This window comes from Paroedura picta, chromosome 3, assembly GCF_049243985.1.
Source record: "Paroedura picta isolate Pp20150507F chromosome 3, Ppicta_v3.0, whole genome shotgun sequence".
Taxonomy (NCBI): domain Eukaryota; kingdom Metazoa; phylum Chordata; class Lepidosauria; order Squamata; family Gekkonidae; genus Paroedura; species Paroedura picta.
In genome coordinates, this window is record NC_135371.1 from 58,736,995 (window position 1) to 58,764,191 (window position 27,197).

General features: G+C 43.7%; 1 protein-coding gene across 2 annotated transcripts in view; it reads right to left on the bottom strand.

Moving 5' to 3' along the window:
* Positions 1-464: 464 nt before the first annotated feature.
* Positions 465-27,197, bottom strand: part of ACY1 (aminoacylase 1) — a 34,167-nt gene continuing 7,434 nt past the window's right edge. The window contains exons 3-15 of one of the 2 annotated variants that reach the window (XM_077325874.1): positions 23,588-23,652; positions 14,906-15,010; positions 13,705-13,799; positions 12,525-12,601; positions 11,193-11,282; positions 9,988-10,044; positions 6,649-6,722; positions 6,349-6,398; positions 4,588-4,732; positions 3,878-3,946; positions 3,502-3,581; positions 2,745-2,815; positions 465-2,658 (exon numbers count right to left, since the gene is read on the bottom strand). In XM_077325874.1, the coding sequence (XP_077181989.1) occupies positions 2,600-2,658; positions 2,745-2,815; positions 3,502-3,581; positions 3,878-3,946; positions 4,588-4,732; positions 6,349-6,398; positions 6,649-6,722; positions 9,988-10,044; positions 11,193-11,282; positions 12,525-12,601; positions 13,705-13,799; positions 14,906-15,010; positions 23,588-23,652 (1,037 nt within the window). In that variant the 3' untranslated portion in view covers positions 465-2,599. The remainder of the gene's footprint in view (positions 2,659-2,744; positions 2,816-3,501; positions 3,582-3,877; positions 3,947-4,587; positions 4,733-6,348; positions 6,399-6,648; positions 6,723-9,987; positions 10,045-11,192; positions 11,283-12,524; positions 12,602-13,704; positions 13,800-14,905; positions 15,011-23,587; positions 23,653-27,197) is intronic. The other variant, XM_077325873.1, reaches the window with a different exon arrangement.

Below are 27,197 nucleotides of genomic sequence, written 5' to 3' on the forward strand. Positions count from 1 at the left end.
AATATTATGTAGTTTGGCTCTCATAGTGCAACCCTATGCAGTTACACCCTGCTGAGTCAATGCATTTAGAAGGGTGTAACTTCTCAGGACTGCAGTGTCGTATCAGCAGCCATGCTTGGCAAATCGAACCATCACATCTTTCCTCAAACTAATGTTCAGGCCCCAAGTGGTTAAAAGACAGATAAAGAAATGAATTTTCCTTACTCCCTAAGTGCCTGCTGATGTATGATGCCAGTGTTCGTGAGCATAGTTCCTAGGGAATGCTGTTGCGAGTTCCCAGTGCAGTAATCAAACATAAAAAGAGCACAAGCTGCAAAATGTGCCTACAGATGAAGAATGGGCTCGTGTTATAGCAACACATGAAAGATACTCCCCAAACAAGTGGATGATGCTAAAAGCAACCAGGAAAGAGATGAGATACAAGGGCTTGAACGAAACATGGACAACCTGGAGGGCAGCCTTCCTTTCCATTCCAAATGAACAATTTTATTTAGTGAAGTCACAGACACCGTGGAGGCAGACCAAAGAGCTGGAGGCTCTGGCAGACTTTCTGGAAGCAAAATTAAATCAGAAACCATTCATACTATGGGAGGGGGCATTCAGGCACACCACTTGAGACATTCTTTCTAAGCTCAGATAAAGGTGATCCCACCGGCCTATGTGAAGCATCTTTCCTTCTCTCTTCCTCCACCCCCCACTACTATGCGAGGATACTCTTTGCAGTCTGCACCTTCCCCTCTTAGATGCTAAGCCCAGGAATGAGGTCAGTCTTCAAACAAATTCCTTTCATTTTGTTTAGTTTGAGAGTTTGCCTCAGGCCCAAGAAAGATAAGGGCTTCCACTTATAGAAGAGAATTCCAGACATAAGAGGTACTTGGCTTAAAGAAGATTCTTCTACACACAATTTGCTGGATATTCTTCTACACACAACTTGTGGAACTTGCTGTCACGGGGCATGGTGATGGTCAGTAACTTAGATGGATTTTAAAAAAGTTAGACAACTTCATGAGGATAGATCCATCAGTGATTAATAGCCAGAATGACTGAGTGGGACTTTCATGTTGGAAGGCAGAATGCCTCTCATCAGCTGTTGCTGGGGTGGAGGGAGCAGCACCAGGGGGAGGCTTTGGCCCCCAGACCTCTGCTGTGAGCCTCCTGGATACCTGGCCATCCAATGCAGGGAACAGGGTGTGCAGGTTTTCTTCTGGTGGCTGTCAAATGCAATGACAGTCAACTAAGACTGAGCATTTAGCAATAACACTTCACGTACAGTGCACTGGGTAAAGGCAAGTGGACTCCCTCCAAACACTTGATAGGATGACTTTACATACCCAAACTTGTTCCTTCCCCTAAAATAAAAACAATTCCCCCACAGTGTTGTGCACTCAGCTGCTCAATGCATTTGCTCTTGCATGCAAGATTCAGTCATTCAACTCATTGATTCTGTTTTGTATTTTGTAAGACAGCAGTTTAATATAGAAACTTAAGGCAATGTGCTGCAGCCAGTAACTGTGCTGTTGGCTCCCAAGGAGTAGAAGTTCATGGATACTGCTTTCCATTGTGGGGGAGTATGAATTCAGTGGCCACAGTGCATACTGTTCCCCCAAGGATTTGCGATTTTTTATACACTCTTGCTCCCAGCCCTTTAGGAGAATCACCATCTTCCACTAGAGGATCTTGGGTAGCAAGGAAGAAATGTCATCATTCATGCCTCTTTACCAATGAGGAATCTAAAAGGTGATTTGTCTAAAGCCATAAATTAGAGCTAAAATGAAGATTCTTCTGAGATGTCTGGGCGCTCCAAAAAGTTTGTTTGTTCTTGGACTATAGAGCTTGGCAGCCACAGCAACAGTGAAAGCCACCAAAGCAACCACAAGAGGTATCAATGGGAGGTGCCCACATAGAAAAGAAAGCACAGTTATACCTACAGTTTAAGGCTTCTCGGCTCCTCCCACTGCCTTTCCTTTGGGTCCGGCAGCTGGGAAACTGATGTTTTTCTGTGAGGATTATGTGAAAGAATGGCACAACTTTGGAATTAGGGTGTGGTCAAGGCCAAGGGAGTTCAATCACGCTTCCCTAAGGATCCCAAGAAGCCTCTATGATGAGAATCAGGAGCCAGGGGGATGTTTATAAGAATGCTTAGGAATTGAGAACTTAACTGTGGAAAATAAGGATATGAGTTCAGTAAGGAGCAGGGAATCAGTCACAGTCACCTCACACCCCACCTTCAGATGCACTAGTCTAAATGTCTGTTTTAGGCATGTCTTGCCCCAGGTGGTACCATTCAGGGAAGCTGGAGTTCCACAGTTTGTCCTGGATACCACTGGACCTCAGCAAGCCACCAGCTCTCAACCACAGTATCTAAGGCCTACATCTCTCTACGAGGGTCCCGTGTCACAACAGGAAATAATATAATTTTTCAACTGTCTGTGTCTCTCTTTGGCTTCTATGTCTTTTTCCTTCAGTCAGCTGCTTCTCGCTTATAACCTTCGTTCAGGCCTCTGCTTGTAGAGGAGGGACACTAGCCAGCGCTGGGATGAGGTGAGCATAGATCTCAATCCCATGAAGAAAGACCTGCTCGTTCAGGAATTCATTGTGGTCATGCAGCAGCACAGGAGTGTGGTTCATGGGGGAGAAGCCAATTGCTGGGTGGCCTGCCTGCAAATACAGTGCAAGGAGAAGTAGCAATCATAAACAAGAGCTCAACAAAATACAAGAGAAATCACCAAGCGACTGAAACACACTTGTACTCACTGCCCTGATATAGCGACTGTCTGTGGCAGCAGGAAAGATCTCACACTTCAGTTTCATGTTCCTGACAAGACAGAGACATCGTAAGAAGTAGCTCCCACTGCTGAGTCACCCCATTCCTCCTCCTCCTCTGGTATTTGAAGGCAGAATCATCAGACAGTGGCAATTTTTATAACAGAGTTGAGGATAAAAGGTAAAGGCATCCCCTGTGCAAGCACTGAGTCATGTCTGACCCTTGGGGTGACGCCCTCCAGCGTTTTCATGGCAGACTCAATACGGGGTGGTTTGCCAGTGCCTTCCCCAGTCATTACCGTTTACCCCCCAGCAAGCTGGGTACTCATTTTACCGACCTCGGAAGGATGGAAGGCTGAGTCAACCTTGAGCCGGCTGTTGGGATCGAACTCCCAGCCTCATGGGCAGAGCTTTCAGGCGGCTGCCTTACCACTCTGCGCCACAAGAGGCTCATGAGTTGAGGATACCTCATAGGAAAAAAGAGGGAGATATTGGGAAGACTCAGGGTCACTTGGTTTCCAAGCATCTGTAGGAACCACTGGCATTTGCAAAAGGCAGAGTGTCTAACAGCCCCATCTTTATCTAGGGATGTAGGGGATTCTATTCTGAATGCCTTCAATGTCATCCCACCCTCACTGACATTGCCTCCTCTATGCCTTGCAACCAGAACAGCCACCAGCCTTAACATGGGCCCAAAGGAGCAAGTGTAAGAGTGGGAAAATATGGCACCTTACTCACATGTCCTTGCAGGTGCTACTGAATGCTTTCCACCAGGGGTCAGATTCTTCTGTAGAGGTCATCGACTGATCCGTGTATTTCTAGCCCAAAGAGAAGGGTAGACGGTAAATCTTGGAGGAGGCAGCAGTGAAGCATCCACAGTGCAAGAGTCTGTGGCAAGGGCACAGCAGAAGCAGCAGCAGGAGCAGTAGGAGCGCAAGAGAATGAGGGGCACAGCGCAGAACAGAAAGGTAGCCATGTTGAGACAAAAGACCCAGGGCAGAGAGACTGTGGCAGCCAAAAGGTAGAGAACAAAGTCAAAAATTAGGATCTGATCAATGCTTCTAGGTCTATGGGACAGTAACAGGCTGCTGGAATGCTCCATCTCTGCAGTTACCTGGTGGAACTCATAGGTAACTCCTTCCCCAGCTGCCCGGCACCAGGCTGCAAGCTGCTCTTCAAATGCCTGCAAGACACACCGTGGAAAAGTGAGTGATTCTTGAGTGAAGATCCTGATTTCATTCTGGCTTGTAACTCCATAAGCCTTTCAAATATGCCCCATCATCTTCTGCTTTCCATCATACCAGTTCTTCCCACTCAACAGTACTAATAAGATGCTTCTTAAAAATAGCTTTAATTGGTGCCCCAACTTGGCTTAAGGCCATGCTAGGTCTCCGATGGTTGCTCTAGTGAGGCCTCTATTTCCTTGCAGCCTGTTGCTACAAATGCTGTCTTACATTTGGAAGGAATGACCTGCAGCTCTCCTGTTGCATCTCAAATAAAAAACAGAACAGGAGACTGGAACTGGCCCTCAAGGTCTCAGGACCACCCATTCTGCTTTTCTCAGTCATAGTCAATCAGGGCTCCGAGAAACCGCTACATCATCAACTGCAACCAATGCAAAGAGAGATCTTTCTTAATGGTCATAGTTTATAACATGTCTTCTACTTTTTTAAAAATGTGAAGGACTCTGGAAAATATAGCTACATGAATCACAGTCCAAGACACATTCCAGGCAGTTCCCAGGAGGTATATCTCACGGATTCCAGGCAACATCTCACAAACTGAAAATTGGTCACCATTTCTCTACCTGTTTCTCTATTGTACCTTTAAATCCACTGTGGGTGGTATGCGGATGTCAAAGGCAGCAGACATCTCAGAGGGGACCACATTGAAGGAAATGCCCCCATTCAACATGGTTAGGTTAAGGGAGGTTACATCGCCTAAGGTAAGGTGCTTCTCTGAATTCAACCTGTTTGAAGGAAAGGACAAAGTCTTTCACCCCACCTTGGGAGAACTCTGGAAGCTTCTTCCTAACTTCCAGAGGTTGAAGAGCCATCCCAAGAGCACACTCTTGGGCTCAAGTTCATTTTCCAAAGCATCTGTAGGAACCATTGGCATTTGCGAAAGGCAGTGTGACTTACAGTCCCATCCACAGAAAATGGACTGCATAAAACACCTCTCTGATATGATAACAATACTTTGCAAGAGTGCTTGATGCATACACATAACCTGCCTTTCTATTTCTGTCCCAAGTGCGGCTGATACTACTAAAGCATCCATGTCCTCCACAACACAGAGTTGGAAAACTGCTGCTGAATCTCAAGCCTGCATCTTAGCTGTGTTGCTTACATGGTGCAGCCTGTAGCAAGCCGTGCACCAGTAGAGTCTATTAAATAGTATCAGAAGTGGAACTAAAAGAGGGGCTGAGCCTACAATGCCATTGTGAATTAGAAAAAACCCTACAGATTGCTCTGGAAACAAGCTTTGGCTGCATATAACTGGAAACAAATAATAAACACACCATACAAATAACTTGAAAGCAGAACTGGCAAAAGTTTCCATTATAATGTTGTACAGCACTTGTTTCTAACTGTTCACTGTGCTTTTGTTTTTATGTTGTCTTACATCACTTTGCCAGGCTGGCCTTCATTACTAGCCCACCATTGTACATGGAAGGATGGGAGGCAGTGGCTTCTCTATAGCAGTGGTCCCCAACCTTTTTATCAGAGGGGACCAGTCAACGCTTGACAGTTTTACTGAGGCCTGGGGGGGGGTAGTCTTTTGCCAAGGGACGTCGCCACTGCCTGAGCCCCTGCTTCACTTGCTTTCCTGCCAGCGCCCCTGACTTCCCGCTGCCTGCTGGGGAGGTGCTGCCAGCAGCAGCTGCCACGCCGAGGGGGAGCCCTAGCCATGGCGGCCACTGGAGAGCACCAAAGGTGAGCCGGCGACAGAGTGGCAGGGCAGCCTCCGAGGCAGCAGCCAGGGAGGAGGACAAGGAAGAGCTGTGGCCTGGTACCAACTGATCCACGAACCAGTACCGGTCCCCGGCCCGGGGGTTGGGGACCACTGCTCTATAGGATATGAGCCAGAAATTTGTGTGCATAACTTCTTGGTGCTTATGCTACACCGATTCCCAGCTTCATTATATAAAAGGATAAGCTGAGCAACAAGTGAAAGGAGGTCTTGCTCAGAGTCACACAGGATGTGAATGGCAGATGCAAGAAGCACATGCTTAGGACTCTACCTTCAGACAGATAGCTACTGGTAATTAAAGGAAAGCGCACATTATGCATTTATTTGATGAATTGTGTGTCTGTCACAACCAGCTTTTTTCTGAGTTACCAAAGCACTTTTTCTTCTTTTTGTGCTTTTGGAGACAAAACAGCAACTCTTATGATACAAATTTCATGTTGTAACTGTTGGCAGTAGAAGAGCAAGATTAGAGTCCTATCTAACAGAGCTTTGACGCTTGAAAACTTATGCCCTAAGCTGGAATCTTGATCTTGTGGCATAAATGAATGAAAGTAAGCCCTGGAAGAGGTCAGGGAAGAAAAATCTGGCTTACACTACAGACTTCCTCCTTACCTTTGTTTTTCACGCTCTCTGAACTCTAGGAAGGAAGTAATCACTCTGTGCTGTGGATAGGAAAGATTCAAATCAAATATAGTCCATACCAGATATTTTATCTTAGTTGCCTACTAACTAGATGATATCAGTTCCACACTTCCCCAGAGGCAGTGCTTCTGGCATGTACAAGATGACACCTATGAAGGTAGTTTGACATCTGCCTCCACAGCTGGCCTAAGAAAATGGCTCTTTCCTGTGGCTTCGCATAAGCAGTCCCTCTCCCCACCCAGCCTCTAGTGTTTACAGGGCGTTCCTTACCAGCTTTTCAGCAGCTGTGTCCTCAATGAATCTAGATCCATGTCCGGGGTTCCCTTCTACTTTCACTTTAATCCCTGCAAGTATTAAGAAGAGAAAGAGCAAAATGAAAGGAAAGCAACACGAGGAGAGATGCTTCATGTAGCCCAGCTACAAAGGGAGCTGGAACTTTCAAAGTATTTGGGTTATGACCAAAAGGAGCAACACCCAGCCCAAAAGGAGAACTGCTACTACACTTCTCACTGTCAAGGAGACAGCCTGCTTTGGAAAGTGGGATGTGGGCTCTTCTGACAGCAATGGGAATGACTGCAACAGAGGCATTCACAGCTTTGTAAGAGAAGGTGTCATGGTATGGTAGTTAGAACATCAGACTGGGACATGAGGGAAAGGGATTTTAAACCTTCCACCATGCCGTTGGGCTACTATATGCCCTGTTAGGAAGACCCACCTGTACTGGTTAACAAAGTTTGAGTCCAATGGCACCTTTAAGACAAGCACAGTCTTATGCAAGGTATAGGCTTTTGGGTACACCCTCACTTCTTCAGATACACCAGCCTGAATGGACTAGTCAGCACACCCAAGCTTCATAACAGGGAAACCAGTAAAGCCATTTTAGATTGGGAAAAAGAGCAGGAGAGGTGCTTTAAAAAATCCTCCCCCAGTGCCGTGGTTCCAATCTGAATTGGGCCCAACACACCTGGTAAAAGTCTTTAAAAACTCTGGGAGCTCCTGACATGCAGTTCCCAGTGTGGAGTGCACCATCTAATTAAGTCCTGCATAAAAGCCTTTAAAAAGCACCAGGGGTTCCTGGCATGGAGTTCCAGCATCCCATCTGAGCACCACACTAAAAATAGAATCCCTCTGAGTAAGCAAAACACCGTTTAAAAGAATTTAGATTCTGAACCGTATGCAAATGCTTACACAAAAGATTTAAGAAAGTGATAGCAAGAAAGCAGTTGCTAATGGAACAAAATAGGCCACAGCCAGCTGGAATAGAAGCAGAATCTTGGCACCAACAACTACTTTATGCATCTTTATGGCCACAGGATCCAATAGCTGGGTCCCTCATTTACAGATATCTACACTATTCTTAAAACCTATGTCAGTGAACATTATCAATCATATTTAGGTGTGCATGTACCCCAAAGCTCATACCTTGAATAAAAATGTGTTGGTCTTAAAGGTGCCATTAGACTCTTTGTTCTGCTACTTCAGACCAACACAGCTGCCCACCTGAATCTAACTTTGCTGTGGGTGCACACAGCAAAATACAAGAACATAACAGAAGCCGGCCTGGGTCAGGCTAATGGCTCCGTGCACAGAGAGGCCAAAACCCAGTCATCATCTGGAGGGCAGCTAGGAAGGCCGGAACTCCAGAAGCCCTCCACAGCTGTCTCCCTAAGCACCAAGAATACAGATATGAATACTTCATAAAGTTGCAGTTCAACAGAATCCATCACAAAACCCATTAGCTGAATATTCTGAAATATAAAAACACCAAAGAAAACAGAACCCCCTCAGTATGGCTCAAGGCCAAACAACACACATAGCTTCACTTCTGTGGCTGCAATTCCAGATGTGCTGCTTGCTCTTATAAAACAACTATGGTGGCTTCTGATCTGAATCAAGGTCACCGCACTGGGGAGGGTGTGTTACCTTCTCCGCCAACAGCCCAATAGGAAATGGCTCCCCACATGCTCTTTAGGTCCTAGTAGTCGGTAAAAAGAGATTTCTTTGTTGTGCTTGTCTACTGAGATTCAGAGCAGTTAGTTTGGGCATTTTGATCAGAGCAATAAGACAGGGTAAGAGTTTAATCTTCCTTGCCCAGCAGCATGACCATGTTTCATACAGGGGCATCCCCACAACTGCTCTTGACAGCAAATTACAAGTGTGGAGTTTCAATCACAAAATTCCTGTGCCATGTGTACTTTACCCCTGAGAGGGTCTTATATTCCAAGTACATCCTAGTAGTATAACAGTAAATCCACAGATTACCATCTATTGCAAAAGTGAAAAACAGCTGTGGCTAAGAAACTTAACATTCCAGCCCAATACTAACAGGAAGCTGATCCAATTATCTATTTTGGCTCCCCCAAGAAGATTAAAATCTTAATAAAGGATTACATAGGCGTTTTTCACAACTATGACATATGAATGGCAAAACTCCAGAACAGTTTGGAAGAATTTGTGCATTCATTGCGAAAGAAACACATGTTAGTTTTCTCATAAAGTTTATCTGCATTTTTAGTACAGTTCTCAAGATGTGCATCTTTAAACAGAAAACAGGGTTGCACTTACCTGTAACTGCTGTTCATTGAGCAGTCTTCTCTGCAGGCACACATTGGGAGAATGTGCTTTTGGAGGACAGCTGTGGAAAAGATTTTCAAACCTTTCTAGTAGAACTGCCCATTCTCCCTCTGGCACTTTCCAACCAAAACAATCACATGACCAGAAGGAAGGGTACTACTCCCTCAGTTCTCTCCATGCCAATATCGGAGACCCCAAGAATCTAAGGTTCCAGAGAGTTTACAGTAGGGCAGGAGGAAGGGATGTGTACCTGCGCAGAAGACTACTCAGTGAACAACAGAAAGGCTTCTCTCCACAGGATCAGCTGTTTGTCGGGCTGCTTGGGGCCCCCAGTTTGAACCAGGCCCCCAACACAGCCCAAGCCAATCGCATGGAGAGGCTTCTCTCTACGGGATCAGCTGTACCATGGGCTATGGGGGCCAGTTCAAATCACAGCCTAAACCAATCCTGCAGATATAGTTGTCTTTACAGGATCAGCTGTTTGTCAGGCAGCACCTTTAAATGCCCGGGATGCTGAAAGAAATCTCCTCAGCCTCAAGTATGAAGTGAGAAAAAAACAACAACAAGAGAACAGCAATGGAGATCCTCTCTTCACAAAAGAGAACTGAGAGAGTAGCAATTCTCTTCCTGGTTATGTGATTGGTTTGGTGGGAAAGCGCCAGAGAGAGAGGAGGAGAGCTCCTAGTCTATTAGAAAGCTTTAGAAATCTTTTCTGCAGCTGGCCTGAAAAAATGCAGTTACCCAATGTGGGACACAAACCACAAAGATGAACAATGAGAAAGTGATTGAAGGCATGTTTTTAGAAAACATAAATGGGAAGAAGGGCTGTGGCTCAGTGACAGGAAACATGCCCTACTTACAGAAGGTTCTAGATTCAGTCCCTGGCATGTTCCACTAAAAAGGCTCTTGGGAAGCAAAAGGAGGAGAAATATTGCTCTGCCTACGACCCTGAAGAGATGTGGCCAGTAAGAGTAGGCAATGATGGACCAAAAACTCTGCAGCTTTATACAATATGGAATCCTAAATCTTACTCACACCATGGGCATTTCTCCCCATAGAATACAGTGAAGGTGTCTGATGGGTTCGCCAGGCCTTCAGAGAAACAAAAGAAAGAATTAGCAATATATTTAGCTAGAAAATTTAGTAGACTTTCTATAATATCTTTTACACAAGGAAGCCACAGCAGTGCCATCTCTGAATCACCTAAGTGGCCAAGGCATTTATCAATCTTAAGCAGTTAAAATATCCACATTCTTGTGCCTTAAAAATGGAGCAGAAGGTTCCTTTTTCTATGGTAGCTAGTTTGTGCCTCAATAGGGCTCTTCTTTCTCTTAGGCTGAATTAAGTACTGAAGTAGCAGGTGACCATCAAAGACTGATTCAGCATGAGGAAAAGCAGGGTACTGGTACCAAAAACTCCCAGCTGTCTTCAACTGACAGTCAATGTAATTCTCCTCTTTTGTATTGCTTTGCAAGCTGCCTTTGCTGACAATCTTGGCCCCAAGGTCTGGTCTGTTGCAAACGTGCTGGAGTGGAGCAAGACTGAGTCTAAGACACTGTCAGGATGGAAGACCACCTGGAAACCTTGGTGTAAACTGCACGGAGCTTTTATTCCAACCCTAGATCGATTCAGTCCCTACCCTCTACACAGAATGCGATTTCCGTCTGAATTTGGGACGATTTAAAATTTCCTTCTGCAGCAAGAAGGATAAGTGCTTTTAACTCTCAATATTTAAAGGCTGTTTTGAATCTGGGTTCGGACCCGTGATTGGCCACAGGTGGTCATGTGACAAACTTGCCGTAAAGGAAAAGCCCCTAATTTCTCTCAATTTTTGTCGGTCCTGGATTTTTTCTCCCTTCTCTGCCTTTTTCGATCCTCTCCCACCCCTCCCCCTCCAATAAAAGAAAGAGGCTCCCTGCTTGGCTCCCCCCCCCTTCAAGAAAAGAAAGAAAGAGGCTTGGCTCCCCCCCCTTCTGAACTACCCTAACCACGTGCAGAACACTTTCCTGTTTCGGGGGGGAGGGGAAGATCTGAGTCCAAAGCGATCTGAATTCAACAGGATTGACAATGGAATAAACAAAGTAAGTGTAGACTCTGCCCTTGTCATGTTGCCTTGAATTGTAAGGTAAAAGCAAGAAAGGGTATAAATGGAATAATAATGGAACATTAGCCAATGAATGTTCTATATAGATCAAACCAGGCTAAGAATCACTTCCCCAATACCAAACCAGTCATCTCACCTTCATCCAAGGCAAAGCCAACATTAAGCGTCATGAACTCGGGTCGTTTTACAAACATTTCCATCCCTTTGTGGCCCCCAATCTCTTCATCTGCATAAAAAAATGAGAGAACAGGTGAGAAAAATCACCACTTTGCTCTCCAGACCAGCCACACCTTGTAGGGTCCAGAGCCCACTGCAACTCAAAGCTCCCAATAAGAGCTTAAGTTTTTGCTCACTGAAACCAACTGACAATGGAATGGCTCAACCCCTGACAAAGCAGCTTTTTTCATGAGCCTCTCTTTGACAGCCATTCAAAAAGTCTCTTGATTCTGCCCTTTTGATGTTTCTACACAAAAAGATAACTTTTCACATGCTTCCCCCACCCCAGAAATATCAGGAAAGCTTTTCATAGTATTGGATAATGCTGACCCAGTCCAGGAAATATTGGACGCTGCATTGGGTCAGCAATTTACACCCCTAAAAATTACTTTTGGGGGATGTCAAAAAGTTCCAGAGACAAAATGACCAACACCAGCAGCCATAAATTTCTGACCCTATTCAGGCCTCTCTTTTCTACAGCATCTCTTGGATATTCAAGTGCCAAGGTTTCTCAGTCCTTTGGGAATGTTTTTGGGATGGGGGTATTAAAAGGGAAAGGAGATGATACACAGTTTGTGTTTGGCAGGAACTGAATGTCAGCTGCTACTGCTTCCTTTTAAACTGAGATTCAGCCTCTTGTTCCTATCATGTAATACAGCTATGTGATGGTAAAAATAGTATATATACTTGTTACTCTTTTAAAATCTAGAGGAATAATAGGAACAGTTTGTTGAGCATCTGCGTAAATAGGGATAAAGAGCAGAGCAGATGGGACCAAATAGTATAGAAAAGAATCAGGCTTTTACCCCGCCATCGTTTTCTCTACATATGAAATGTAACTTTGCAATTTTTGCAACGTTCAGCTACTTTAATTCTCCTGGGCTGTCTAACTGGTCACAATTTGGAGATAGAAGTTGGGTGGGTGGGAAGGTGGAAAACACCCAAACCAATACAGATACATCAGACTGTGGCAGACACATGCTGAACTTTGCTAACTTCTATGTATTTCCTTAAACATCTGCTTCTTGGCTTATTGTATCTGGTGAAAGTATTTCTTGATGCAAAAAGCCTAGCAGGACAGTCCTAACCAGAGCTATACTGTTCTAAGTCCACTGAAACCGACAGGCTTGGAAGGGTGTAACTGTTTAGGATTGCACTGTGGGTCACCCATCTCCAGCTCAGCCTCTTTCAGGTTCTACCACTTTGGGCAGATGTTAGAAAGCTGGCTGCATCCTTAGATCCCATAACTTACCCGGAACAAAGCTCATATGAACCGTTCTTGGGAAATGTCTCCCTTCAGCTTTCAGCCTTCGGATGGCCTCTATGTACCTAACAAAACAATGGTTTTATTTAGTGGTTGCCAAAATTTCTGGGGACACAGAGATGCTTGACCTGATCTCAGTCAGGACTGTATCCAGAGAAAGGAATGATGAAGGAGTTGAAGCATCTGATTCAAAGAAAAGCCATGCAGGGTGTGAGGGGGGAATAAGGATCAACATAGTTAACAAAACCTTGGATTACAATTCCCTCTTGCCTGAGACATGCCTTGCAGTTCAAAATAGAAGCAACCTGTTCCTATACACTTAATACATAAAACAGCTCTAAACAGCTGTTTTCCACTCCCATGCATAATAACACACCATTCAGCTCACAGTTGTGTTTAGGCAGCCCATGTATTCCAGTTTTCAGTAATAACTACTTGATGCAAGTCATAAGTTTATTTATTTAATTCATTTATACCCTACTTTCTCCCCAATGAGGATCAAAAGTAGCTTACATCAATCTTCTCCCTGCTTTATCCTCAAAACAACCCTGTGAGGTGGATTAGGTGAATGTGTGACTGCCCAAGGTCACCCAGTAAGCTTTGATGGCACAAATGGAGATTTGAACCTGGGTATTCCAGACACTGGTCTGATCTTCTTAACCACTAGGGATGGGCAATTAGACTAGGATAAGTTCAAAATGTACCCGAATCCACATTGATTTGGGTACTTTTCATCTTATGTGAGCTATATCAAAAATCCCATTAGTTTAAGTCAGTTGATTTGGCTGACTCAATTTGGCATTGACAAGGATGCTCCCAAACAGCTAATCCTGACAATCAGCTGTTTGTCTGGGTCTTTAAATGCCTTCTGGGCAGGCTTTCCCAGGCTGTAGAGAGCTCTATGCCGCTTGGGAAGGAAGGCAAAAAGGTGCCAAACACCTCACTGGCTCTCCAGATTACCTCGATCACTGACTTCCATCCCTTCTACAGATTTACATAGATGTAACTAAAGTGAGCATTAAATGTGGCAAGGTGAAAAGATCCTCTTGGCTATGCCTCCCTCTTCCCATCACTCTTCAATGTTGAGCCAGCACAGAAACCATTTTAATTAGCACAGGAGAATTTCACTATACAATACAGATGTGACTGGGCATGTGGCTGAACTTACTGAATGGAGACACATTTCATATCCTGAGATCCACGTGCATAAATGTTTCCATCAGAATCCTTGAAAGCTGCAAAGGGGTCATAGCGCCAGTATTCCTGCAGGAAAGGAAAAGCAGCAAAGAGTACCATTTGAAGATAGATGGGGATGCTGGAGGATACAAGGCTGCACAAGCATGGCATCCTAGGGAATGCAACAAAGCTGTGAAGGTACAAGTATCTCTGGAACTACTTATAGACTGAATGCAATGGCAATCTTCCCTTTAACAAAGGGAGGTGGAGTCAGCTGGCAAGGACAGCTGTGTAGGAACATAAGAGGAGCCATTCTGAATTAGATTCGTGGTCCATCTACTTTCACACATCACCTAGTCAGATGTCGCAGGAAAACCCACAAGCAGGGCATGAAGACTATAGCCCTCCTCTGTTGTTGCCTCCCTGCAGTGGTTACAGAGGATCACTACCTCTCTATAAGTTCCATTTATCTACTGTGGCTCATAGACCTATCTTCCTTGAATAAGAAAAGCTTCTACTAAAGCCGTTAGGGAGCTTATCCCCCTTTGCCTTGGGAAATCAGCCTCTCAGAGTCTAAACTGAAGAGGCAAGAGGTGCAATGACTATGACAAAGGCTGAACACAAACCAAGGCAAACTCAAAAAGAGTTTTTCAGTAGCAGCAAAAAATAACATAGAAGAATTTGTTCTCTCAATGATTCATTTAAAAATTGAGCCCTTCACGGTTCAAGTGCAGGGAGCTGAAATCAACAGAATTTTTTACATTTCTAATATCACAAGTATCAGTTCTTTGAGCATAGAACTGCTGTGAATCTGGAACTACAAAGGAACATCACAGGAGGTCTATGACCTTTATACTCTGCTTGACCGTTTACACACTGGAGGTTTCATGCTGGGCTGCAGGCTGAAGTTGTGGCAGGTTGCCCCACCTCTTCCTGCAATCAGGAACAGGGCCAAAATTAATTATCTCACCTTATTTCATTCAGGCAGCAGAGGTATGTAAAAATGCATTAACCTACATTTACTGCAGGTGAAAGTGAGAGAGGAGAGGATTTCTCTTCCAGAGCAAAGTATCCTGACTATCACCAGGAATTCTAGGTATGAGCATATTTAGACCAACAACATCTAGTCCCAAAAAAGCAAATCACAAGGAGCAGGAAGACTAGAAAGCCTTCAGTCTCCATTCTTTACTGACCTCAAACACAGGCACGACGTCTGTATGGGAATTCAGCAAGATGGAACGGAGTTGTGGGTTTGTGCCTTTCCAGGTCAGAATGGTGATCACACGGCCAGGGCAAACCTGCAACAGAAAACTGGATCAGCAGAGGATTGTTCTTGCTTTCTTTGAGGAAGTTCCTATGCGGCGGGGGGGGGGGGGCGAACTATAGCTCTTCAGATGCCCATGGAGTACAGTTATGATGAGTCCCTGCCAGAACCATGCTGGCAGGGGCTCATGCTAATTGTCATCCATGGGCATCTGGAGAGCCACAGTGTGGCCTCCTCTTCTATACAGTGTACCATGAGACCTCTCTCTATAAGCAGGTGCTCCACATAACTGGCAATAAGGCTAGCAGGAGGGCTGCTGTATTACTAAATGGAGACCCAGTTTGGTGTTGGGATTTTGTATAGCTTGGGCTCTGCAGCAATCTGAAGGTCTGAATGGGGGTTATTATTTTTCCCCTTTTTAGAAGGACAAGGGGATCATTCTGTTAATTTGAAATATTTTACCTATCTGGCGTGGGCCAATTTGGAAGAGGAAAACTAGGCATTACCTAAGCAGAAGAAGACCAGCATTATTTTTATTCTTTACAATTCAATTTTGGTTTTCCCCCCACCTGAACTTTTTGTTTTGCACAATGCTCATTTGTAATAACTACTCGTCTAAATATAACACATAACTCCAGATAGTTCAGTCTTTAGGTCTACTCAGGAATAGACTGAGAACCTGTAGTAAAGGATTAATGGAACATCAGCAATGCGAGAGGATTAACAACCGAGAAAGGTTTGCTGCAACCAATTGAAACACCACCCTTATAAAAACCTTTCACATGGCAGATCTCGATCAGATGTCTACCAGAGAGCAAACCTCAGGCCCCTCATTCATCAGACCACAAAAATCAAGGCCTTGATTCAAGGGCTCCTAAAGAACAGGCAAGAACTGAAACCACTGAAGTTTCTACCACATGGAATAACTATTGGTCTCTGTGACGGTATAATGCATCATGCTTATTTGCACCATGCTTATTTTACAATAATCTCCAAAGATGAATGTATCATATAGCTCTTGGCAAACAATTCCCATCATTTCAAAAACAAGGACTCTATCACATGTAACCGCAGTAGCGTGGAAGCCACTTCACTGTACAGTCCTACACAACAGTGGGCTGTAAGCAACTGAAACAACTGCATGGATGTATCTTATCAGTATCAGTTTTCCCTAGATCTTTGGTACCCTTCTTTCTGGCCAACTGTTGATGAGGTGGGAAAAAACCCACACAATCCACCTCAGTCACATAGAGGAATTATTATGTGTAGCCTCAGGGGATTACCATGGTAGCTCCTCTTACGCTGCTATACCTATATGGAAAGAATGCTCTAGACTGTACAAGGCCTTTGGGGAAAGAAAACACGAAAGACACAACACTAATAAGGATGATCTCACACAACATATAGCATAATAAGGGGGGGGGGAAATCCCCATCATCTTCTTCTAATTGTCCACTCTGCCCCTCCAGTATACTAACAACTGTCCTTGCTTTTCTGTTCAAGAGATATAACGGATTCTGAAATTACACATGCTCGGGTCACTTTAAATGATTTCCCCACATACTTGCAGCTAGTAGGCCCTTTATTCTATGCAGCTGTGACAAAATGCTGTAGAATTGCTTTGATGTGTTCTACCCTTTGTACAGAACAGGCATATCCTGAGGAGAAAGGTTTATGGAAAACAGAAGCATTTACAGGAACCTTTGAACCAAAAAGATAATAAGATAAGGAGGCAATGACAATATCAGCAAATCCTTAGAGAGAGAAAATAGCCCTGTCATTTGCTGATACAACAGTAGGGGTTTTCAACCTCCCCCTCCCGCTTATCGTCCCATACATGAAGCCACTGGGGGAGGCCATCAGGAGGTCTGGCTTGCAGTGTCACCAATAGGCAAATGGTACCCAGCTCTATCTTTTCCACCTAGTTCTGAGGATGCAGTTAGGAACTGGTGACTAGAGTTAATAATGGTCTAGGCTGGAAGACGCTGAACAGACTGAAACTTAATCCTGACAAGACAGAGATTATCTAGGTTAGCAGAACGATAGACCAAGGACTATCCCATCTTAGAGGGTATTATATTCCCCTTGAAGAACTAGGTTCATGGACTGGAAGTACTGCTTGATACAGCAGTCACTTTAGAAAATCAGGTGGCTGCTGTGATTAGAAATGCTTTCCCCAGATTTGGTTGCTGCATCGGTTACACCTGTTACTTGCTCAGTCTGATCTAGGCATGGTGATCCATGCCTTAGTTACACTAGACTGGACTAGAAATATGCTCCACTTGGAGCTATCCTTGAAGAGTGGCAGTCTTTAAACAGAGAAGCTGCAAGGGGAGATTGCAGAGATTGTGCAATGAGAGATTGCAGAACTCGAGTTCATTCATCAGTTCAGAACAATGGACCTCCAACCAAGGACTAAATAGGGATACAGGATTCTTATCTGACTACAGATGCTAGTTTTCTGCCCCCAAGAATTTCTCCTCTGCTCAAATAAAGCTGTTTAAAACACACACTGTACTTCTGCATCTTCAGTTCCTTCTTTGTAATACCCCTCCCACCTTCTGATTGAGATACAAGGACTCGGAAATCTATGTTCCAACTCCAATCTGAAGAAGGGAGCTTTGACTGGTGAAAACTTATACTTGTTGGTCTCCAAGATGCTATTGTTAATGTATCTAGCTATTCTACTACAGATCGACATAGCTACCCTCTGAAAATATTATTCCCACCATTCTTCTACTTTAATTCCTTTCAGAACTAACAAAAACACTTTATTTGCTGTCATTTAGTACAACAAACACTGTGATTTCATAGTTACACAAAACCATTCCCCACAACAGTTTTGAGCAAGGATAATATTGGCTGTGAAGCATAGGAAAACTTTAAACATATCCAAAATGTGCTGACAGAGGACACAAACAAATGCCTCCAGTAATATGCACTTTACACACAAAGAGCTTTATTATTACTGCTGTTAATCCACAGGTGGTATTAATTTGTTCAAGACAAAGGATGCTTTCAACAACAATGGAATCTAGGAGTTTATATGATAAACAAATAATAAAGGCACATGGCCACTGCCAATTCATTTGGTCACTGGTCAACATGTGCATCAGTCCAAAAATGGTGAACAGCTTCTCCTGGACCCACTAACATGCTTTTCTAGCTATCAGGAAATTATGCTGGGTTGTGATTCCAATTTTTTAAATCCATAACAGTGGTCTAGAATTCATTCTTGGCTGGAAAGAACATGGACAACTAGTCAGACTGGAATGAATATAATCCAAGTAGCTGTAAAAGCATCTCTCATGCAGGGCTGCACAAAGAATGCTTTTCCAGCTACTTAATTAATAGAGTACTCAGTTTGAATCATACCACTGAGGAAGGCTTACTGCTGAAACATGTTTGGTATTGGTTTTTGCATATGGCAACATTATATCCATTTTAACCTGTAATTATATGAACAGAAGGTATTTGTCTTTATATTGGGATTCGGTACTTATATGCTTAACCATGATTGCTGTTTTAAATGATATTTTAGCACTTGGAATTGTAATATTAAATTATATATTATATTTTGTACATATGTGCTACATGCAGTTATATATAACTTCCCTTTTTGTTGTTTCAAGCTTTTGGTTACCTTCGAACCTGGACTGGAAGACGCTTCTTCCCTTCGCAGCGTCCCTTCACATGAAAATTAGAGGCTCTTCCACTGGGCCACAGCCCCTCCTCCAAAATAATCTGCTGGAACTAGGACTGAATAGTTTGTATATTTTTATACACACCCCTCCCATGCATATCTGGGCTGTTTACGTTGAAGTTTGTAATACAATACAAGGAAAACATGATTGTGAACATATAACATTACTAACGGTATAACTTGTAACAAAAGAATATTTAACAGTAGAACATTGTGACTTTTAAACTCTACAACTGTGCTGTTATTGACTGCACGGTGGTTCGATTCTTCATCTACAGCAGTGATCCCCAACCCCCGGTCCAGGGACTGGTACCAGTCCGCTAATCAGTCGATACCGGTCCGCGGCTCCTCTTCATCCTCCTCCCCGGCTCCTGCCTCAGGGGCTGCCCTGCCACTCTGCTGCCGGCTCACCTTTGGTGCTCTCCGTCAGCTGCCATGGCTGGGGCTCCCCCTTGGCGTGGCACTGCGCAGCTATTGCTAGCAGCATCCCCCAGCAGGAGGCAGGAAGTCAGGGGCACTGGCAGGAAAGCAAGCAGAGCAGGGGCTCAGGCGGCGGCGTCCCTCAGCAAAAGACTACCCCCCCCGCCTCAGTAAAACTGTCAAGCGTTGACCAGTCCCTGGTGATAAAAAGGTTGGGGACCACTGATCTACAGGTTAGTTTTTGGTGGGCGGGGCCTCTGGGAGCTCTGGTTGGTGAAGTTGGTTCATTGGTCTCAATCGAAGTCTTGCTGGAGGAGGTCCATTTTGCAAACCCTGCAGAATAACTACCTCTTATTAATATTGTATGGTTATTCATGTGTTATTATGTATAATTCATAAGTTCCATGTAAACCGCCCTGAGCCTCTGGGGAGGGCAGTATATAAATCAAATAAATAAATAAATTGTTTTAACTCTGGCAGGACCCTGCTCTCTTCTGGGAGCTCATTCCACCAAGTGGGGGCCAGGACGGAGAAAGCCCTGGATTCACTGATTGGTTCAAAATTGAGAAAGGAGTTTGGCAAGGCTGTATACTGTCGCCTTGTCTTTTTAACTTGTGTGTGGAGCACATCATGAGAAAGGCGGGGTTAGATGAGTCACAAATTGGGATCAAGATTGCAGGGAGAAATATCAACAACCTCAGATATACAGATGACATCACTCTAATGGCAGGAAGCGAAGAGGAACTAAAGAGCCTGTTGATGCGGGTGAAGGAGAAGAGTGCAAAAGTTGGCTTGAAGCTCAACATCAAGAAAACTAAGATCATGGCATCTGGCCCTCTCAATTCCTGGCAAATAGATGGGGAAGAAATAGGTAGTGACAGATTTTATTTTCCTGGACTCCAAGATCATTGCAGATGGGGACTGCAGCAAAGAAATTAAAACACACTTACTCCTGGGGAGGAAAGCTATGGCAAATCTATACAGCATCCTAAAAATCAGAGACATCACCCTGCCAACGAAAGTGTTGCTAGTCCGGGCTATGGTCTTCCCAGTTGCAATGTATGGCTGTGAAAGTTGGACCATAAGGAAGGCCGAGCGTCAAAGAATTGAGGCTTTTGAACTCTGGTGCTGGACTGCAAGGCGAACAATCCAGTCAGCCCTAGAGGAGATCAGCCCTGACTGCTCCTTAGAAGGCCAGATTCTGAAGATGAAACTCAAATACTTTGGCCACCTCATGAGAAGGACGGACTCCCTGGAGAAGAGCCTAATGCTGGGAACAATTGAGGGCAAAAGAAGAAGGGGACAACAGAGAATGAGGTGGCTGGATGGCGTCACTGAAGCAGTAGGTGCAAACTTAAATGGACTCCGGGGAATGGTGGACAGGAAGGCCTGTAGGATCATTGCCCATGGGTTCGCGATGGGTCGGACATGACTTCGCACCTAACAACAACAACAACAACGCTAAAATAGTATAGGAGGCAAGATAGTATTGTGGATAGAGTGATCAGCCAGGGAGAATTGGTTTGAACTTCTGAGACACTATAAGAAAACTGGAATAAATCATAAAGGCTGTTGACTGGTTAAAAGGTCTCCTCCTTTTAACTTTCATTGAGGGGAAGAAGGGTAGGATACAAAGCTAACCAAGTTAACAAAAATATTCCTATGGGAGAAACCCTTGGCATTTGCCCACTGGACTGACAAGCCATTCAAATGTAAATGTACATTTTCTTATGTTTAAATTTTCCATCATTACAATATCTTGCTTTTAAATAATAAAGGAGAAATGGGAAAATGCATTGATAAATTCAAGTTCACGAGGCTTTGATAGTGTGATAGTGAAAAGCTACTTGTTCCTCTCCAGCCCAAACAGCAAGCTATATAGGACAGAAATAAAACTTTCTGAACTGGCCTATTGTAGGGTAACCAGCACAGTTGCTAGAAAACAATATGTCTATTTGGTTGTGACTTGTTGAGAACAGGCCAGTCTTCAATAGTTTATGACCTGATGGAACAGAAGCAGATTGCTTCATGTAGTGGTTTATGATATTTAGTTTCTTTCTTTCTTTCTTTCTTTCTTTCTTTCTTTCTTTCTTTCTTTCTTTCTTTCTTTCTTTCTTTCTTTCGAATAGTTCATGGATAACTCAACTGCTCTGGACCCCTTTCTCTTGACTTCAGGCTAGACAGTGGGACAGACAGCCCTGCTAGGTTTAATCAATGACCTCCATCTGAATGTATTCAGTTTATTCAGTACAGCACTTTGGCCAGATAATATGAGTTAATAAATACAAGTGCAAAATATTTAATGAATGTAATATGAAACACAAATATGTCACTGTATGCTAAGGTTGTACAGCAAATAAGATTAACAAATTTGCATTTTAACAATTAAATAAAATGTATAAAAGGTAAAGGTATCCCCTGTGCAAGCACCGAGTCATGTCTGACCCTTGGGGTGACGCCCTCCAGCATTTTCATGGCAGACTCAATACGGGGTGGTTTGCCAGTACCTTCCGCAATCATTACCGTTTACCCCCCAGCAAGCTGGGTACTCATTTTACCGACCTCGGAAGGATGGAAGGCTGAGTCAACCTTGAGCTGGCTGCTGGGATTGAACTCCCAGCCTCATGGGCAGAGCTTTCAAACTGCATGTCTGCTGCCTTACCACTCTGTGCCACAAGAGGCTCCTAAAATTCGACATGTGTACAAAAATTAAAAGTTAACATTTTCCCCCCTTTAGGTCACCTTTTATAGGTCCCTAGCTGAGTGTTTTGGACTCTGTATATTTTGGTGCAATATTTGGCAACCTGTGCGATACTTGATGCTTTACTTTTCCATAGAAGGAGTTTGATTTTTTTCCTCTTCTATATAACTAGGAGTATTTTCAAGTAGGAGGGGAATTAGCCTAGTTCTGGCAGCTATATAGAAGGGACACCTAAGGATCATACGAGCAAGAGATTCCACCTCTCCAGAGTTGCAAGGGCAAAGTCTTTCTGTTCTAGCCACTTTCTTATAACAGCCCACCAGAAACGCAGAGGGAAAAGCCGATCCTCTTGCTAATGAGAAGGCCCTCCTAAGATTCTTGGCTTCTGGTAAAGATAGATACCCTGCTGGGGACTTGTACATATCTAGTACTGTGTGGAGCAAGGTATTGAGGGGTCCACCGGAATGTACGTAAATAAAGGCTATGCCTCTTTAGAGCCTTGCTGGATCAGAACAATCTGACCATCTGCATCCATGATACGGTAGCATCAAGACTAGACTATGGCAGTGAACTTTACATTGGTCTCCCCTCCAAATCAATGTGGAGACACCAACTGGTGCAAAACACTGTACCACAACTATTGTTGAGAGCTAGATGGACCGTGCATATTACTTCTTTCTGCAGACACTCCATTGACTGTTCTATAGTTACCAGACTCAATCTAAAGCATCGGCTATCACATTCAAAACCCTTCATGGTCTTGGTACCTCATATCTGTGGGACTTTCTCTCCATTATGCTCTGCCACAACAGTTTTGCTTATCTGAACACGATCTTCTCCAGGTGATACCCTACAAATAGGCAAGATCAACAGCTCCTCATACACATGCACTGTCTGTTGTAAAATTGGCAAGCAGATCCCAGCAGGGGGATTTGGGTGGAAACAGCATCTTGGGAGAAAAATTGAAAAGATAAATAAAGCCTCATTTACTTACAGGAAGTTCTTATCACTTCCCAGCAGTTCCTACATCTATTGAGAAATGACAAAGGGTAGCTCTAAGAATTGGCCAAAATGCTACGTAAAACTAGAAACTGTTACCACAAAGTTTCCAGTAATTCCTAAAGCTACCCTTTGTCACTTCCAGGTAGCAACAGGAATCACCAGAAAATCTATAAGAACTCCTAACAAGGCCTTATTTTTCTTTTTAAGTTTTCTCCCGCTGCCATTTCCAGCAGTACTAGGGAACAAGATCTGGGGCAAGAGATGCCCCACCCCTAACAGGGACTTGGCAGCCTGCTGCTGTAGCCCCTGCCTTATAGAATAGTCAGTTTGAGGTTGGGAAAGTGTCCACTCATCTGGCTTTCCACAAACTATGCAAAACAGGTAACAGAGATGTACTGTAACAAATGGCTCAGAAAGATGTACTAGGGACTATGGTCTATACTACTACATATACCTTATCCTGCCTGTGGCAGTAAGTCCGATCCTACTGTGTAATTTTGCATCCTTTCTTTTGTCACAGTAATGCTGTGCTTTAGCTTGGATTCCAATTTTCTGGTTGGTTCCAGATGTTGACAATCCAAATACTATTACATTGTTTCTTGAACGGCCCGTCCTGTTGATTGTACTGGCTTACTCTGTGTAAATCATCTTCCCAGTGAGAAATGTAGATTATAAATACCATACATAGACAAATAATGTAAATAAATAAATGTATATTAAAATTGCAGAACATTTTTCTACAGGCAACCCTACAGATACAAGGTAGGGGTTTGCATACGGCTTACCTCTATTTTCTGACATTGTAGGTCAAGTTCAGAAGCTATTCTCTCCAGGAATTTCACTGCTGAGTCTGGAAAGAGGGAGGAAACCATTATAAAAATGATATATACCCATGCAACATGTTTTTTCTTAATTTCAAAGACCTTTCGAATGTATCACATTGGAACCTAGCCCTTCTATACTTTGAGCAGTATTAAGTAGTAAAACACCGGCCCCTAAGGGGAATGGCAACTGGAAGTGAAGTCCTGGTAAGCTAGTTTCAAAAAGTTGGTGGTAAGCTAGTTGGTGGTTGTGTCTTGCTTCCACATCTTTCTTGCTCACTTGATTCCCTTGTTTTATGGCAACCATGCTATGCTTATCCATTTATGCATTTTTCTTAAAATACCTGCTTTACAGGTATTTTCACACTTGTCTTTCTCAAGCAGAACAGCAACTTGTGCTGAGCCATACAGGGCCTCCCAAGTCCATCCATGGTGCTGATCAGGAAAACATACTTGTTATTTATTGTCTAATATGGTATACTGCAGTGATACACAACACAATACACAACACAAAGAAAAGGGGAGGTTTGGATCTCAACTATAACACATAGCTCACAGAATTTCAGATATAATTGCAGCATTTAATTACAATTAAGGCTTCACAATTACACTCACAAGGTAGTCATTAATGGCAATTACTTCTTAATTCTCCATGAACTGTGGAGACCTTGGGGGGAAGGGATGGGTCAATCCTTTTGAAGATTTTCCCCCTTTCCTTCAACCCTCTACTATCTTACTGTGTAGAATGTTGCTTTTAGAACAGATTGTGGAACTGACTGCATAAGGAAGTAGTGAGCTCCCCCTCACTGGCAGTCTTTAAGCAGTAGCTGGACAGATACTTGTCCTGGATGCTTTAGGCTGATCCTGCTTTGAGCAGGGGGTTGGACTAGATGGCCTCTATGATCCCATGATTCAACATATTTCCCATTCATTACTGAAAAGTTCTCAGGTCCTGTCCTATATCACTTCCTGAAATACTGCAACTTATCTTTTTCTCTCTTTTTCAGCAAATGTAATACTATTACACAGGCCACTGTGGGAATATTCCAAGGATTTGGAAAATGCCGGGAGCAGGGATACTCCATTTTTATTGACAGGGTAGAAGGTATCATGAAAGCAATTTACATAAGGACCCTAAACAAGATTCTGTCCCAAGGCTATTTTTGGCAGGCCCCCTCTATTTCAGAACATTTTACAGACTAAGTAAAAAAGAGAAAAGAAAAATATTTCTTTTACACTGGGGGGGGGGTTCTCTCACTAATGTTCTTGGCCAAGCAAATGGAAAAAGACTCCCTCTGCAGGAATTCTTCTCCCAGTAGGGCCCCTTTTGCAAATCAGGGGGGAAAGAACAAATAAAAAACCCTTTTCTTTCCCCTTGGAGTTTTTTGGCACAGCCCTCCTGCAGCCTTTGTCTTCTTGGACACAGATTTTAAAAAATCATATATTCTCATCCTTGCCCAGCTTAGAGCTGTTAGAATTGTGCAGCTCTGACAGTTTAGTAAGAAACCCATTGCCTCATTATGCACCCTCCAGAGATCAAGCCTTCCTCCACATGGACTTATTTCCACAAGTGTTATTCAACATGGCTTTTACATTTCCTGCCTTCAGATGCAGAATGAAAAAATCTAAACTAATTAAAGCATACGTTAAATATGACTCTCTTACATTTTCTATCTCAGATCATCATCCACACACATGGCACTGCCTCATCCTGAGTCAGACCCTGGGTCCATCAAGGTCAGTAACGCCTACTCAGAGTGGCAGCAGCTCTCCAGAGTCTCAGGTAGAAATCCTGCACATCACTGACTGCAAGATCCTTTGAAATGGAGATGCTGGGAGATTGAATCTGGGACCTTCTGCACGCAACACAGGCTCTTCCACTGAGGCACTGCCTCTCCCCACAGGTGAAACATTCTGGAGAGGTCACCGATTCCATGCTCAACATGCTTTTAGTACCAAGTTGGAGGTGGGGGAGGGAAATCTTCTATAGAACTATTTTTTATTATTTATTAAAGTTATAGACCACCCCCTAGGCTTGGGCACTGTATAACGTGTTACAATTCCAGTTAAAATACAATAAAATAAACCTCGTAATGTTCCAGTTTCCTGCCAATCGGCCATATGACTAGGCCATATCATTGGCTACTATTAAAAAAAATTTAAGCGCTGGTGATTTAAATGCAGTGCAGGTGTATTATAAAAATCAAGTCACACCAGTCTATCTAGCCAGTTAAAGTTTGATTCAACACAATCTAGCAGCATCCTATTACCATCTCACCATCTTAGGCACTTACACAGTAATCTGACCACTCAGTGGTACTGTGAAAAGATTCAGGTTGCTCCCGGCCCATAGTAAGCCTAGTATCTGCAGCCCCCGTCATGTGCAGGTCAGCATTCTGCATTCTGGATGCACTGGGAAGAGTCTGTTTTCAGATATATTCCCATTCATGTCAATGCTGAATCCTTTACAAAGTGGCTGGCAGATAAGACCAAATCTTTCCGAGCTGAGAATAAACACATGAAGCCTTTTCAAGAACTTTCCCATGGTCGCCATGCACCAGGTGGAAATGTGAACATACCCACACATAATGCCTTTTTCATCAAAATACATCCCCCTCAAATGAATTTTGCCTCTGTTACAGAAATCTCATGTTATGCAAACCTAACTGAGGCAGCAAACTTCAAATCACTTAGACCAGAGCATTCCCACTGGTTTCAACAGTCCCACTTCAAGCTGAGAACTGGAATGCATGTTGCAAAAGGTGATTAGCAGGAAGCAAACGTGCCAACTTAACTGCTGAGTCTACTGCAAATGAGGGTCCACATGACTGCAACTCAGCATCTGCCTGACCAAAGTGGATGGGAGCCAACCAAAAATTATGTTCCGGCTTAACTCATTTCAGTGCGCAATGAATACAGATGTTGCCATGAAAACAAGGCTTCAGACTTTGTGACTCAATACAAGATTTGGGGGGGGGGGTTACTTGTTTGCAGTAAGACCTAGAATGTGGACTTCAATCTGCACCTAGTCACTTAGTCAAACATTTTCTAAACAACCAATGATTTCCACTCCTACTAATTTTCAACAGCTTGATGTGCAGAATGATGGTCTGACCTGAGGGCACATGGAACACATTTTTTCCTTTCAAATGACAACAAAAGACCCAGAGGAAGCAGCCACATGTGTAACCACAGACAGATTTTCAATGCCAGAAAACTTTAAAAGCCATGGCTGGACTATACTTACAGTATTTTCTGGCGTATAAGACTCCTTTCCCCCCCTGAAAAACATGCCTCCAAGTGGGGGGGTCGTCCTATAGGCCGGGTGCACTTCAGTTGGGATAGACATAGCTGCCCATAGTGGCCCATAGTACTGTATTTTGAGTGGAAATGTTGGGGGGTCGTCTTATACGCCCAGTCGTCTTATACGCCGGCAAATACGGTATGTGTTCTTCAACCCCCCCCCCCCCAATCTATATGTTATTCACCAACTCTGGCAAGTAGCAGGATACCATGAAGAGAAGTAAAGAAGGGCAAAGGCAGCAGGGCATTGTATCTGGGTAAAAGAACATCA